Source organism: Amblyomma maculatum, chromosome 2 (genome assembly GCF_055883805.1).
Source record: "Amblyomma maculatum isolate TAMU_Amacu chromosome 2, ASM5588380v1, whole genome shotgun sequence".
In the NCBI taxonomy this organism is placed as follows: Eukaryota; Metazoa; Arthropoda; class Arachnida; order Ixodida; family Ixodidae; genus Amblyomma; species Amblyomma maculatum.
Genome location: NC_139345.1, coordinates 173,648,225 through 173,663,122, shown reverse-complemented (window position 1 = coordinate 173,663,122; position 14,898 = coordinate 173,648,225). Strand labels below are relative to the sequence as shown.

At 45.1% G+C, this 14,898-nt stretch overlaps 1 protein-coding gene across 1 annotated transcript in view; it reads left to right on the top strand.

Annotated features, from left to right (window-relative positions):
- LOC146200458 (glutathione S-transferase 1-1-like) overlaps nt 1-14,898 on the top strand; it is a 74,470-nt gene that overhangs the window by 27,537 nt on the left and 32,035 nt on the right. Inside the window, exons 2-3 of the mRNA XM_084595523.1 lie at nt 7,515-7,573; nt 9,443-9,583. Of these exons, the coding sequence (XP_084451649.1) occupies nt 7,515-7,573; nt 9,443-9,583 (200 nt within the window). The remainder of the gene's footprint in view (nt 1-7,514; nt 7,574-9,442; nt 9,584-14,898) is intronic.

Genomic DNA, 14,898 nt, shown 5'->3' with positions numbered 1-14,898 from the left:
CGAGCGACGAGCCTGTGCCAGCAGTGGGTAAGGAAACCGTGTCGAAGAAAGGATGTGGTGACGGCTCCAAAAATTGGAATGTGTGAGCGTGGCAGCTAGTGAGGCGTTTTCTAAAAACGGAATGATATTGAATATTGGATTGATATTGGTGAATGAGCGACTCGAGTTTCGCGTCAAGATAAAATGCATGATTGGTGAATCTTGCGTCGAGATAAAACGCACGATCCGTGAATGAGCGACCTTTAGAGAGGTCGAAATTCTGTGAGCCTTCCAATACGGCATCTTTTGTCACAACCTGATTTTAGGTCACATTTGCGGCGCACATAACCTCAATTGTAGCTGCTGTGCGTAGAGTGCTCTAAAATTGTGGGAGACAACTCTCCTAGCTTTTGATAGCTGTTAGGACAGCGTCTAAATGTAACTGGTCGATTCCTATAATACGCCTCAGTAGCAATTCAACCGGCACTGACGTCAGCACAATACTTGCTTTTGAGGACTGCAGTTGATTAAAGCTCCCCAAATGCATATAACCGCTGCCCTAGGAGGCTTTTTGAAGTCATCCCGAAAACGTGTTGTGGAAGGGCGTGGCGCGTTCTTGTAGGCATTTTATGAGAGGAAAAAAAAATACCCAAGCAAAGACGTGGTAATTAATCAAAATGAGGCAAATGCTTGAGAAAAACTAGCGGCTTAACATTTTCATTGTCATTGCTAGAATGAACATTCTGATTGCAAATGAAGCACGCACGACGGCTACGGTTTCTGCTGCTTAAGACGTGAACGTCGCGTCATATGCATGCGAAGTTGAGCTCTGTTTTAGACAGCAACGACTGCAGCACGCTTTAACGCGCGCTCGCATCATGCCCCCTAAGAGATTAGACATGCAGAAAAAATCGACTTTGGAGGCGGCCTTGCTTAGCTGCTCATCGCTAGAGTCCCAACTGGCCCTGGCCAAAGGGCAATGGTGATAGCTTTGTCCAGTGGCCTCCCATACTAGGCATTCCACTCATGCTGATGATGATGATGATGATGCGTTGTGGCTGCACCCTTTGTATCGGGTGGGCTCAGTAATGTGCCCTAGCCGGGTGAAATAGAAAAACTGAGAAAGAGAGAGAGAAATGAGAAGGGATAGGGTAGAGCTGCTATGAACACCATCAGCGTCTAGCTATTGTCCACCACATACGAAGCCGGGCTTTCGTCGTCCGGATGGCGCCACTGTGCTGTCCGCGTTCGGCCGATTCAAAACCCAGTGCGCGCGGTAGCGTGGTGTCCTCTGCCGGCTGGGGCGATAAAGGACCCTTGACGTGCATGGATGGATGGATGGATGATAGTGGCTCTGCCCTTTGAATCGGGCGGCAGCTTGCGCCGCCTAGCCAAAAAATTAAAAGAAATATATTTATATCTTCCCCATTTTTAGCTTCTAATTCGCCCGTATCTGCCCCCCTCCCTTTTTTCCTCTTTTTATTCTCTTGACTTTTTCCACCAATCCTCTAACCTCTCTTTTGTTATCAGAACGTGTTCCTCATCCATTCGTCCATCTTCCCCAGCAAATCCCAGTGCTCTCTCCAGATCTGCCGCTTTTTCCGCGGGAAGGGCAGGATGAAGTTTTTGGCACCTTAGAACAACATGTTCCGTTGTTTCCTCCTCAGTTCCGCACACCGCGCATAATATATCTACTTCCTGAAATTTTTTCCTGTACGTTTTTGTTCTGAGGGCCCCTGTTCTAGCCTCAAACAGCAATGAGCTCCCTCGTGAGTTGTCGAATAAACTTTCTTTCTTTATATCCTGTTTTCGAGTTCTATACATACCCAATGCTGATTTTCCTTGCATTCTTTCCTCCCACATTTTCCTTTCTGCCTCCTTTACCTGCTTTTCAATGCTGCTGTTTTGCTGCGGTGTATCTCCAAACTCTAGGTACTTAAATCTGAGCTTTCGGGTTCTGTTAGTCCATTTCGTATTCAGGCTTTTCATGAAGAGGTGCTTGTACATTTTTCGTGCCCACCTTGATTCCTCCATTTCGGTTAGTCTCTGATCATATTTTAGTTTGCTAATTGCCTCTCTAACCTCAAATGATGCCCAGCCCATATCTCCCTGGACTCCTTCATTAGGTGTGTTGCCATGTGCTCCCAATGCCAATCTACCTACCTTTCTCTGTCTGATTTCAAGGCCTGACTGTACTTCTGATTTCATGCACAGGACTGCATTTCCAAAAGTGAGTCCTGGTACCATAACACCCTTCCATACCCCTCTAACAACCTCATACCTGTTATAATTCCAGAGGGCCCTGTGTTTCATAATATCCGAACCCCTTTTCCCTTTGTCTATCATAATTCCTTCATGCTTTTCTAGGTAATTTTTTCCTTCGTTGATCCATATGCCCAGGTATTTATAGCTCTCCACATGTTCAACCTTGGTGCCTTGTATTTCCAGCATGTCCCCCCTTTCATCATTAAATACAATTATTCCTGATTTTTCACTGCTAAATTGCAGTCCCAGCTTTTCGCCCTCTTCTCCACAGATCTTAAGCAGCTCCTGCAACCCATCCCTCTTATCTGCCAGCAGTACAATGTCATCCTCACCACGCCGTGACAGACTGAAAGCACCGTCAGGTGCCACGGCGCGTTCCCTAAGCAGGGGCCAAGATTTCCCATGTATAGGTACCCGCTGTCCTCAAACTAGGTATCCACTGTCTCTATGGGTATGTTAAGACAGCCCTGAATAACTCCGGTCTTGAAAAAGTCTGGTCTTACTAAAGACACTGTTTAAGTCTTGACTTAGCGCGGACTTTATCGTGCAAGCGGGCCCTGGTGTCCTGAACACCATGAGGGAAATAAATATTCGCTAATGTAAACGGACTGAACCCTGGAATTTCAAAATCTAGAGCCAATAATTCTGAATCTAAACTAGAATATTGAAAGGAAATCTTAGCCCTATGACAAAATTTTGAAGAAACTAGAATTAGTAACCCACCACCTCTTGACTGGCGATCTTGTCGAAATGATAGATAATTTTGTAAGTGAAAATGTTTTTCAGTTGTAAGCCAAGTTTCTTGTAAAACAATTATTTCTGGATTATGTTTTAAAGAAAGATAAACTAAATCTGTAGTAGCTGAAAGAAGAGATCTACAATTCCACTGAAGAACTTTTAACTTTCCTATGTTTATGTAATCCGGGCAGCAGCAACAGCCTGCCCCAAAATATTTTCCTTTGGTTTAGATCCTAGCTGTTGCTTTTTTGATTTTGCTTGTGGGCGAGGTGATGATGGGTTTGACAACGGGGATCCACTGCGTTTTAGAATTCGCGTATCTGTCTCATCCATATCTGCATCGTGAGCCTCGTCTGACTTGTTGGAATTAAGCATAGGTAATGCGGAAAGAGACTCATTTTGCGAACAAGACATTGCAGCTAATGAGTGCTGCACTGATAGTGAATGTCCAGGTGCCGTAGAAGAAACCATAGCAGGTTGCACAGTCTGAGTATTATTAGCTGCTAGAACATTGGATATGCATTCTGTGACTATTGTCACAATCCTATCCACCATTTTGGTCATGGTTGCTTCCATAGCAGTTATTATGGTTTTAGACATCGTGGAATCTAATGGAGCTCCTGAACGGGCCGACACACCTGCATACCCATGAGCTCTGTCTTTAATTTCCTGAATTGCCTCACGCCTCGAGCAACGTTTACGGTCAATAATCTCCAGAATTTTCATTTCATGCGCTCTAGAGGGACATTCCAAAGAATTTGCTGAGTGACGTTCGCCGCAAAGACAACATTTGAGAATTTGATCAGAGCATAAGTGTGTTTTATGTGCTTCACCGCATTTGCAACACCGCAAAGTGGATTTGCAACCGCCTTCAGTATGGCCATAACGCCAACAGTTGTTGCACTGCAGAGGCTTTGATGGTAGGTGATCAACTCTGAATATTAAAGGCCACGCTTTAATCTCCGATGGACAGACTGTGCCTGCAAATGTAGCAATAACCGATTCTGTCGGCACACGAACATTATTTACCTCCCGGCTACAGCGATAGACCGCAACAACACCTGCCGCGGAAAGAAGGTCAAGGGTTTCTTGTGGACTTAATGAGGAATCTACACCTCGGACTAGACCTCTTGTGCAAGCCAGGTGTGAAGGGATAAAACTGCTTACCTGATGAGAGGCGAAAGAGGAGCATTTTAGCAGGTCCTTTATGCATGATAGTTCTTGCGAACGGCAAAGAATCCCGCCGCGACCAAATTGGCGCACCTCGGCTATTCCTTCGTAGAAGGAAGTGATTTCCTGAAGGGCACCTCGAACAGCTCCTGGGTTGTTCATTTTAATGGTGCCCCCATCCTTAGGTACGAGTGCCACAGGGATGTTACGGACACCGGAGCTCTGAAAAGCTTCCAAGGGCAGATCATCGGTCAGGAGGGAAGCCGACCAAGGGGAGCGCCCTTGGCCGGGGGACTGCGTCGACATTACCTTAAATTGACAATGTCACCGCGTGCGTTAGTCAACAGAGAGCAAAAGAAGCACAGGAGAAAGACAAAACCGGGACCAGCAACCCAATACTTAGCCGATCGTCAAGGAGCAAAGGGCGTCGCTGCACACGCCAAGACATCCAGGAATCGCAGTGCAGTGCCAACAAGGCTCCGGCTCCACTTCGTCTACCTCTTCGGGTTGGCGCGCGAGCTGATGGCGATCGGGATTACTACACAAGTTTCACGTCACAGCTGGGTAGCGGCAGTCGCTGGTGCCGTCGCGGCTTATCCGATAGGCGGAGCCGTGATAAATGATATTGATATGTGGCAAGGTTAGTCCACGAAGGGTAGTCCAAGATGACGTAGCACACAAAACACAGAAGCACAGCAGCGTCAACCTTCTTCTAGCATTAACCATTGCTATCACTTTTTCTTCTTCTGTATCACTGTTACTGATCGTTGTCTTCTTCAGCGTCCAGCGACGCAGGGCACATATGTCACAATATCTTCGTTTCATTGTGAGACAAAGTGATTTTCAGTAGGCAGTCTACGAGTATCCTGTTTACTACAGCTGTGTTAATTTCCAAGCGTCGTCGTCTGCTGTGGCGCCGATGCGAAACAATAGGCCTAGTGACGATCAGGCAGTGCGCTCGTCCAAAGCACGGTGGTCCAGAGCGCCCGTCTGCCTCGATCGCTACCGGCACCGTTCCGCTGAGCTCTCTTCATCCGGCGCTGCAGGCGCTGCGAACATGTCTGATTTCATGATGCGGCTGAAGCCGCATCATGAAACTCTCTCTTTTGAGATCCCGGATGATTAGACACCTACACTCGCGTGAAATGCCACATCACCGAATCTCATTCTGCAAACACAGTCGCATTACAGTGCCATCACCGCACAGTGCCCGCATGGAAGGGTGGGGATGGGTCGGTGCTTACATGGATGGACGGATATACGAACGGAAGTTACCAACGTGATATTCGAAACGTGGTGGTGACAGTCGCGAGCATATTCAGCTTTTCGTTTTAACTTCACCTAAGCGACTCTTAAACTGCAACAAGCTTAGCTACACATTCGCAAAAGTTTTAAATACCATTTTAAATTCTTTTTTATCAATTTACGTCCCCACCCTGCCATTTAACCGCCAATAATCTTAAGGCTTTTTGCTAACTTTTATTGCAGACTTATTCAAATTTCGTATTTTATATCTAAACTCTAGGGCCTCGGGGAAATTGACAGCACTCGCATCGACACTGGCTATATGCTGCCGCATTTTAATATAACGTATTCAATTTTTTAATTCAGTCCGCCCTCATCAGCGTCACATGACGACGGAATGTTTCATTTCGCCCTACCATCTCCCATACTTTCACCCTGATCTCATCCTCATTGTGACACTTGTGGCTTGCCCATATGCACATTTTTCCACTCCCTGTGAGAGTGCCCTTTCCCAAAGACAGTCCCTAATAACCACGTCCCCCTCATTCCTCCTGGGGGCCACTCAGCGGACCACTCAGCTTGCCCGCCAGAAATGGTTGGCTGGTCAAGCCCAGTGTGGAGCTCAAGCCCGTGGACTCCTTCACACGTAGGGGTGACCAGGATGTTTTTTTCTCCTAAGTAATGTTGTTTCTATTCATTCATTTAACCGCATACCTGCGTGGTGCTAACGCAAAGAATCTGCCGCCTCAGAAGATATTATTTGGGAGTCGTGTTGGGGACCCGTTATACTGTTGCGACTGGCGTTCAATATAGAAATCGTGACTAGTTGCCAGGGCTGTGTCTGCCTCCCTCCCTCCCTCTCTCTCTCACACACACGCACACGCACGCCCAAACGCAAGCACACACACACACACACACAAGCAACGCTAGCAACTAAGTTTTCTTGCATCAAATTCCTGTTCAACCAGAGGAAAAAATAAACCAAAGGGAAACCGAAGCGAACAGGAAACAAATACCAATAAGGAAGAGAGAGCGAGAAAAAGTTTCTTTTCTCACATCTTGCCATAATGAGTTGAAAGATTCCGAAGTTTTCGTCGTCAGCGCCATCGATGGGGTGCGCACACATGTCGCACATTGGCATATAACAAGACAAAAGTGTTTTCGTTTTCTTTTTGTTCGCGGTTTTGCTTTTCTTTTCGTTTGGTTCTTTTTCTTACTGTTTCTCATTTTTCTGTTTCTTTTTATTTTCTGTTTTCCTTTAACTTTTATCTTGCTGAAGAGCAACGAGATGCAATAAAATCTTCCATGTGTGCGTGTGTGTCTTCTACTCTCTGTACAGTTCGTAGCACGCGGGTTTCGTTTAAGTCATGTGCCAACTCGCCATTCTAACTTTCACGCGGTTAACTTTTTCTTTAGAGCTCTTGAGTATGTGAGGCCTAGCGACTGCCGCCTTTTTTCATTACAGCATCATCATCGTAGCGATCTATATGTTTGCATGTCTTTTTTTTTTTTCGCGGCTAAAATTCTGTCATGTGGTTATTTGGTTTTGTTTGGTTTGAGGGGTTTAACGTCCGAAAGTGACTCATTCTATAAAAGATGTGAAGGGCTCCGGAAAAAATGTGAACGGCTCCGGAAATTTTGACCACCTGGGTTTCTTTAATGTACACTGACATCGCACAGCACAGAGGCGGCTATCGTTTCTTTCCCACAGAAAGCGGCCGCCTAGGCCAGGATTCAATCCCGCGTCCTTGGGCACACTAGTCGAGCGCCCTAACCCCTTCGCTACCCTGGCGGGTTTGTCATGGGGTTGTATTTGAGAGGATGTGCAATAACAAAAAGAAAATAAGTTATGCCATTTTCAATCTATTCGACTTTTTTTAGAAGACTGTAATTACGTCATCCCCATGAGCAAGTGGCAGTATAAAACGTTTTGTCGGGTCGCCTTAGTCTCTTTTAGCAGTCTCATAAACAGTTCTGTCCGGATTTGTTTATCAGCAGAGATATTTGAAATAAAATGACGAACCTGCGAATAAACTGACTACTGGAAGTTTATTAATGTCTTAAACAGCTCAGAAAAAGCTGGGGTCACTAAATACAGCGTACTAATTTCTCCACAGCTCAACCCTTACCACAAGGCGCCGACGATTGACGACGATGGCTTCATCCTTTACGAAAGGTGATGGTAGAATTGTTAATATTTTTTTATTACGCAAGCTTGCCATAATGCATATTATGAAATCCCGTGTAAATTATTATCCGTAAGCAACCGGAGAAGGCTCCTGCTCTTATTTTTGTCGGTGAGCCATTTGGAGAAATCCTCTTCCCTTGTAGCGGTTAGTCCCCCTTCCTGCAAAATCTTTATCCTTGATGCGCTTGTCCCTGCACAAGTCCACAGCAGGTGGAGAACATCCACTTCTGCAGCGGATGTGGAAAACGTCGGGCATGTGGTGGGTCTGAAGTCTTCTTCAAAATCCCATTGGCATGTTACCGACGGGCATTTCCAAGTGAATTTTATTTTGTGAAGTGTGTTCATGGACCGAGCCTGAAGTTTTCATTTCAAATGAGCGTAGTAGTTGCGGCTACCTTTCAGTAAGGCTCTTACATACTCAAATCTTGATGTCAGTCTTGACGGACACGTCGCTCTCCCTAGGCTTTCCTCGCACCAAATCTATTACGGAATAAAACTCCCTAAATGCGCAACCAAGAGAAAATATTAGGGCGGTCTTGTGTGTAGATGTGAATGCCTACGAAGTTGCCTGTGCGAATTAAGATTATATTTAATGTTTTGCCACTATTACCACTACTGATAGCCTCTTTCATTTCTTAAGGTTGCGCCATTCGCCGCTCATCATGAACTCGACTATCGCCTCAATGTGTACTGATCCATTTTTCACGCAGATGACTAGTTAAAAGCATTGAAACGGCGGCATTGGAGGCATGCGAAGCAAACCTAACCTTACTATGTTCCGCTTTTAAAACCAGGTGCCATTTTCTCTACAGGGCCATGTAATAGGCGCATACCTGACAGCTAATAATCAATCTCCTTCGGTGGCAGGTGCGATCCACCTATGTCGCACGTTTCTTCCCACTAAAATAAGGCTTCCTACATGCAAAGCGTTATTTGTTTCACAAATGAACTACTGCTCATTAGTATTGCTTTCAACTACTACAACCAATGAATAACAAAATATATGTATATATATATATATATATATATATATATATATATATATATATATATATATATATATATATATATATATATATATATATATATATATATATATATCCCGAAAGAGATATATCCACCGAAATGTCATAATTTGGTATTTAAGCAATTCATTACATTCTTTGAAGCATTCAGAGTATGTCTGAATCCGCATCTTGTCTTTATTTTATTGTCTTCATCCTTCAGATCAATGGCAGAACTTACTGCGCTCTCAAACAAAATTATCGCCGAGTGGATACTCTCAATTAAGACACATGGCTAATTCCCCATATTCGCACTTACTACAAGCTGCAAGCATTGCAACATAATGTTCAGAAAACTTAAGATTTATACAATAATATCAGTCGCGCTAGTGAGAAACCATTTCTTTAAATATTTCTGCCCAAGTCGCCGACAAAATGTGGCTAAGATAAGCGCCGGTGTTTTATATATTTCGCTAATATCCTTCTACTTTGTCAGTTCATGAAATAATTGTAACATATTTGTTACCCTTTAACCGGTTCAAAAACAATTGCAAGTTAACACTGTCCGTGCTCGTTTTTTATTTGTGAATTATTTCAGTAGTTTCTAGTTATGGTCCTGTTTTTGTTACTGTTGTAACAATGCAAACAGGTTCTTTTGAGTGTGTGCGAGTGAAATGTTCATCGCGGTGTACTCAAGATGCTGGACACGTTTACGTGCTCTATTCAGTTCATCGTTAAGGTCCATTATTACGATCAATTTTTTGAAGTTTCGCCTTTGCAAACGTTATCACTGCACAACTATGATAACTGCGATTGCCACCGTTATTTCTCATCAAGCTTTGTGAAACCGCAGCTCAGCGATTGTCTACTATCTCTTGAACAAATATGCGCCATCGTCTCCGCTCTACCCACCCTGCCCCAAGTTGCGAGCCCAGGTGGACCAGGTGCTGGCAACCGTGACCAGCACTATACAGCCCCACTTCTTCAGGTTCTTCGTAAGTCCTCTGTGCAGGTCCTTAACCGCCCAATTATCTCTTCCAGGGGCTGCGGCATGACGCGTCTGTGTGTAGCGCACACTTTCGGGGTTACTTGAACATGGAATCTGAAACCTTACCTCAACTCTGCAAACCGGCATGACGCAAAGTAAAATTGAAGAAGAGCTCCAAAAGGTTTGAGAGGATCCAAGCTCTTTTTTAAGGACATGGCGCCACAGTGTAAATATCTACCGCCTGCAGCTTATTTTGCATATCCTTATTCGCATATATGCACCTTACTATTCGCTTAAACACTAATTTCTTAATTTATGTCTCTATCTGTCACGCATACTCATTACAATCAGTCATAAGCTGCCACATTGGGTACAGTACTTCTACGCAGAGGTATAACGGCTGGCTTTCTGTAGCCGTACAAAGAGGGCTCCGTAGACTACAGTTAGCTTATCTGAATAGGAATTCAACGGCACCGCAGTTGCTCCTACCTCATAGAAGATACCCAAATTGTACGCTTCTATTATCTGCGTTGTATGTGTCTTCGTGAGGTCCAAGAACTTGAAAAACAGTTAGTGCTCGGCCACCTTACCTGCCAATTACACTCGCAACGAATCACGCTCGTGAGTTTTTGCTAGCGACTTTAAAGACGAAAACGCCAGATTTTCCGCAGAAAGGGCCATTAACTCCTATGTGTTAAGACTAGTGTGCAGTAAGAGACACGCAGAGTATGTTTGGGTCAATCACATTGTGTCCTGGTCTTTTTAACTCGACAGTGAGAGCCCTTTGTGCAGAAAATACGGCGTCGCCGGTGTCGTCGGCGTTGCCGGCTATAAATATCGAGCACAGATCGCCCAAACAGTAGTTGGAAGGTGACATGACCGGGCACGCACAGGCGGGTGGGTTGTGTGACGTCCCGAGACCATATGACGGTGGGAGCTGCCAGCTATAAAGCACTTGATGATGAAATCGAGTTCATAAGGCAATTGAATCCCGAATCAGACGCGCATGTGGATGCAACCACGTTAATTGGATATCATTAGCATACAGTCTACCCGATAAACGTGCAGGAAGGTAATTGGGTAGACTGTATGCTAATGGGTGTGAGATAATAGGGATTCAAATTAAAGGATTCATTGTTGAGAATAGAACATGTGCACGCTCCGCGATTTGCAAGAGGTGCAGCGGGCCGAAGGAGTTAATGCTGTAGCCTCATGCGTTTAAAGGCGTAGCTGCATAATAAAGTAGCCGGTAGAATCCGTATATCTTCTGAAGAATACGTGGGATTTTTCTATCCTGGTTTCCCGTTCTTTGCAAGGACAGTACAACATGCTCGGCTACGTCCGACCTGTGCGGAAAGGTGATCGCGTGCTTGTGGTTGGAATGGGGAGCCCGACATCAATGGAGCTAGAAATATTAAAGCACAGAATGCACCCAAATATACTAACCTTGCACTGTGAGGCCTGGGAAGGATTTGCGTTGGTTAATGAAGCTTACACTACACAGCGACTCAGGCTATGAGAGACGCCGTAGTGGAATACTCCGGAAATATCGACCCCCTGCCGTTCTTTAACGTCCAATGACATACGGGCGCCTTACTTTTCGCTTCCATCGAAAAGCGGCCGCTGCGCCAGTGTTTGATCCCGCATTCTTGGACTGAGCAGCTTGATGCTTTAACCACTAAGGGATCGCAACGGTTAGCTAATGCTATGTCGGTTGGTATTTTATTCCACTGATTTCCAGAGGATCGCACTGTTCTTTCGTGAATTCTAGTTTTCGCGTGTAAAGTATGTGAAATATAAGCATAGGTGTGAGCGTTGTTTCGAAAGCCGCGTTTGCGACGCCGAGAAATGCGGAATTACCTCTCTTGGGGCAGATAAATTTAAATTTCTTATCACGCTGGCGAAGGTTGAAAATAATTGTAACTGGGTTCTGTTGTACTTAAAGTAAAACTTTCCGCCCGACGATGCAGCGAAGACGAGGGAGAAAACATCAAATAATGACAAATGTGCGGTTGTGCTAAAGGAAGATAGAATTCACTCGAACAACAGGAACAACAACAAAAAATAACAAAACCACGTACATAATAACGAGGTTCAGAAGGATCAACTGTTGGGGCTTGGTTTAACTAGCTATTCACTAATCATGTGTGCAAATATAAGTACATCCTACGTCAATGTTTACACAATACATGTGCCAAAAAAAAGACATTGTAAAGACATCAGACATCCAGTCAAACTTAAAAATTAAGTAACCGACTAAAGACAAAACTGAAACAAACAAAACTAAACCACTGCAGCAAGGAATGACGGCAGTCATCCGGGGCTGAAAAAGTTCATGTCTCTCTTCATCAGGACAAGTGAGGCCTTAGTCTTCTAGAAATTCAAACAGTCCTTCTCATTAGGCAAGGATCAAAAATTTTGGGCCAGCATGTCATAATAATGTCTGGGTACTGCACTAAAACACTGAAAATGACGTCATTATTGCTTCTTTTACTTGTTATGTGTCCGTGTTCTGCACACAAAGACCAATAGTCAACGTAAATGACTAGAAAATTGTGACACTCCCCTAATCATGTAATTCAGGAAGGGCTTTGCGTGCCCTCCTGTTCGAGCCTTGCTATGATCTATTATGCGCCAAACTCAGAGTACGCGGATTTAATCGCTTTCATGCTTCGAGTCATAAGCTCTTTTTTTTTTATCGTGTAGCGCCTAGGTGACCTGAGCGCACAGGCGAGGCCTATTTTATTATGGCTGTAAAAACATCGGCATTGCTCTTACTCGGTGCCTGTGGTTTTTCTGTTTCGTAATTCTAAGTTTGCGCACGTGTAGGCGAATTTCTTCTATCTTCTGTCCTCTACTTAATGGGCAATGATTTCCTAGAAATATCTTTGCACTAATGCGTCCAGCGATCTGCAGCAGAGACGGGCAAACTCCCTCAATTTCACCTTTCCGCTTCGCCCAACTCTTTCTATCTTTGGCCCGTTCCCAACCTCACGCTTCGTTTGTACATTTATCTGCCCTCACCCCCCCCCCCTCCCCCCAACACCCTCCGTTCGTAACATTAGCACTTATAACAATCGCGTCATTGATGCGTCCGGTTTAAACACCGTGGTGGCCGGAAAATCCGCCGCAGGCGATATTTTTATGTTTGAGATTCACGAGCAGCCTTCAAGCAGATGACAGCTGGCGGGCAACATGCCCTGGCAGTGATTCGTCGGAGCGCTGTGGGCGTCGTTGTACCAGATGAAATGCCCAAGTTTGCTGGAACAGTGAATTCTGGTATCTTCGTTTTCAATAGAATTGAGAGATGGGAATCAGCCACTACTTAGCCTATGGATCTGGTGTGAGACAGGCCGCTACAGAGCCACATATGGGCGCTTTTGTAGGCCCTATTTAGGCTTATGTAGGCTTTTGTAGGCCGCCTCGCATCCAAGAGGACCGAGGTTCAAATCCCGGTGCCGCGCAATTCTCCACTGGATTAAAAAAAAACGCGTGTCGATAGAATTGCATAAACAGGTTTGGCGTGCGACCTGATGCCGGTGAACACCTCCGGCAACGGACTCCCTCACCAGAGCAGGAGTTGGCCACCCTGGTGAAGTAATTGGCCGCAACCTCTCATGATAAGCTCCATAAAACCCCGGCCCTCAGTGACCAGCGGCTGCGGAAAACTGACCACGGCGGCGGTCAGACCTGTGACGTAGCAGGGGGTGCTAAGAAAGCCTGGCACCGCTGGACAGGCCGCCATTGGAAACTGACCCTGGCAACGTTTAATGCTAGAACCCTAGCTAGTGAAGCTAGTTTAGAAGTGCTGTTAAAGGAACTAGAGGGTATGAAATTGGAGCCCATAGCGCTTAGTGAGGTTAGGATGCCGAATGAGGCATATACTGTACTGAAGGATGGGCATGTACTGTGTTATCGAGGCTTACCAGAGAGGCGACAACTAGGAGGTAGGTTTCCTTATCAATAAGTATATAGCGGGTAATATAGATGAATTCTATAGTATTAATTAGAGGGTGGCAGGCATCGTAATTAGGCTTAATAAGCGGTATAAACTGAAGGTTGTACAGGCCTACGCACCTACATGTAGTTATGATGACCAGGCAGTTCAAGGCTTCTACGAAGATGTAGAAACGGCACTGCGAAAAGTTAAGACGCAGTATACTGTACTGATGGGCGACTTCAATGTCAAGGTAGGGAAAAAGCAGGCAGGAGACCAGGCAGTAGGTGACTCTGGTATTGGTTCTAGGAATTACAGGAGGGAGTCATTCGTTGAGTTAGCAGAGCGCAATAACTTAAGAATCATGAATACCTTCTTCAGCAAACGGAAGAACCGGAAAGGGGCATGAAAAAGTCCTAACGGGGAGACTAAAAATGAAATTGACTTCATAATATGTTCAACCTCCGCCATTATGCAAGATGTACAGGTAATTGGGAAAGTGCGATGAGGCGACCACAGGATGGTGAGGTCCCGAATTAGCCTAAATCTGAAGAAAGAACGCAGCAGAGTAGTAAAAAAGAAATCCATCAACGAATTTGCGGTGAGGGGGAGGACCGAAGAGTTCAGGATCTCGCTACAGAATAGATATTCACCTCTAACTGAGGATGGCGACATTACCCTAGAAGCAATGAACAATAATTTCAGAGATATCATTACTGAGTGTGCGGTAGAAGTAGGCGGTGGGATAGTTAGAGAGTACCGGTAAGCTGTCTAAGGAGACGAATGATTTGATTAAAAAACGCCAGAGTATGAAAGCTTCCAATCCAACAGACCAGATCGAATTGGCCGAGATATCAAAGCTAATCAATAAGCTCAAGGTGGCCGATATAAGCAAGTATAACATGGAGAAAATTGAGCTTGCTGTAAAGACCGGATGAGGCCTTAAAGCGGTAAAGACGAAAGTGGGCATAGACAAAAACGAGATGTATGCGATAAGGGACAAGGCGGGCAATATCATCACGAATATAAACAGATAGTCAAAGTAGCCGAGGAGTTCTATACAGATCTCTACAGTAGCCAAAGTAGTCAGGACCGTGACGAGATTGGCGGTAGGAAAGAACAGTCAGACGTTCCACCAGTGACGAAGGACGATGTCAAGAAAGCATTAGAAACTATGAAAAGGGGGAAATCAGCTGGAGAGGATCAGATAACTACAGATATGCTGAAGGACGGGGGGGGGGGGGGGGTGTTATCGTGCTGAAAAAACTGGCCACCCTTTGTACGCAGTGACTGGTGCCATCGACGGTACCGGAACCATGGAAGAATGCATTGTCCTCATTCATAAAAAAGGGGACTCTAAGGACCTTAAAAATTTCAGACCAAT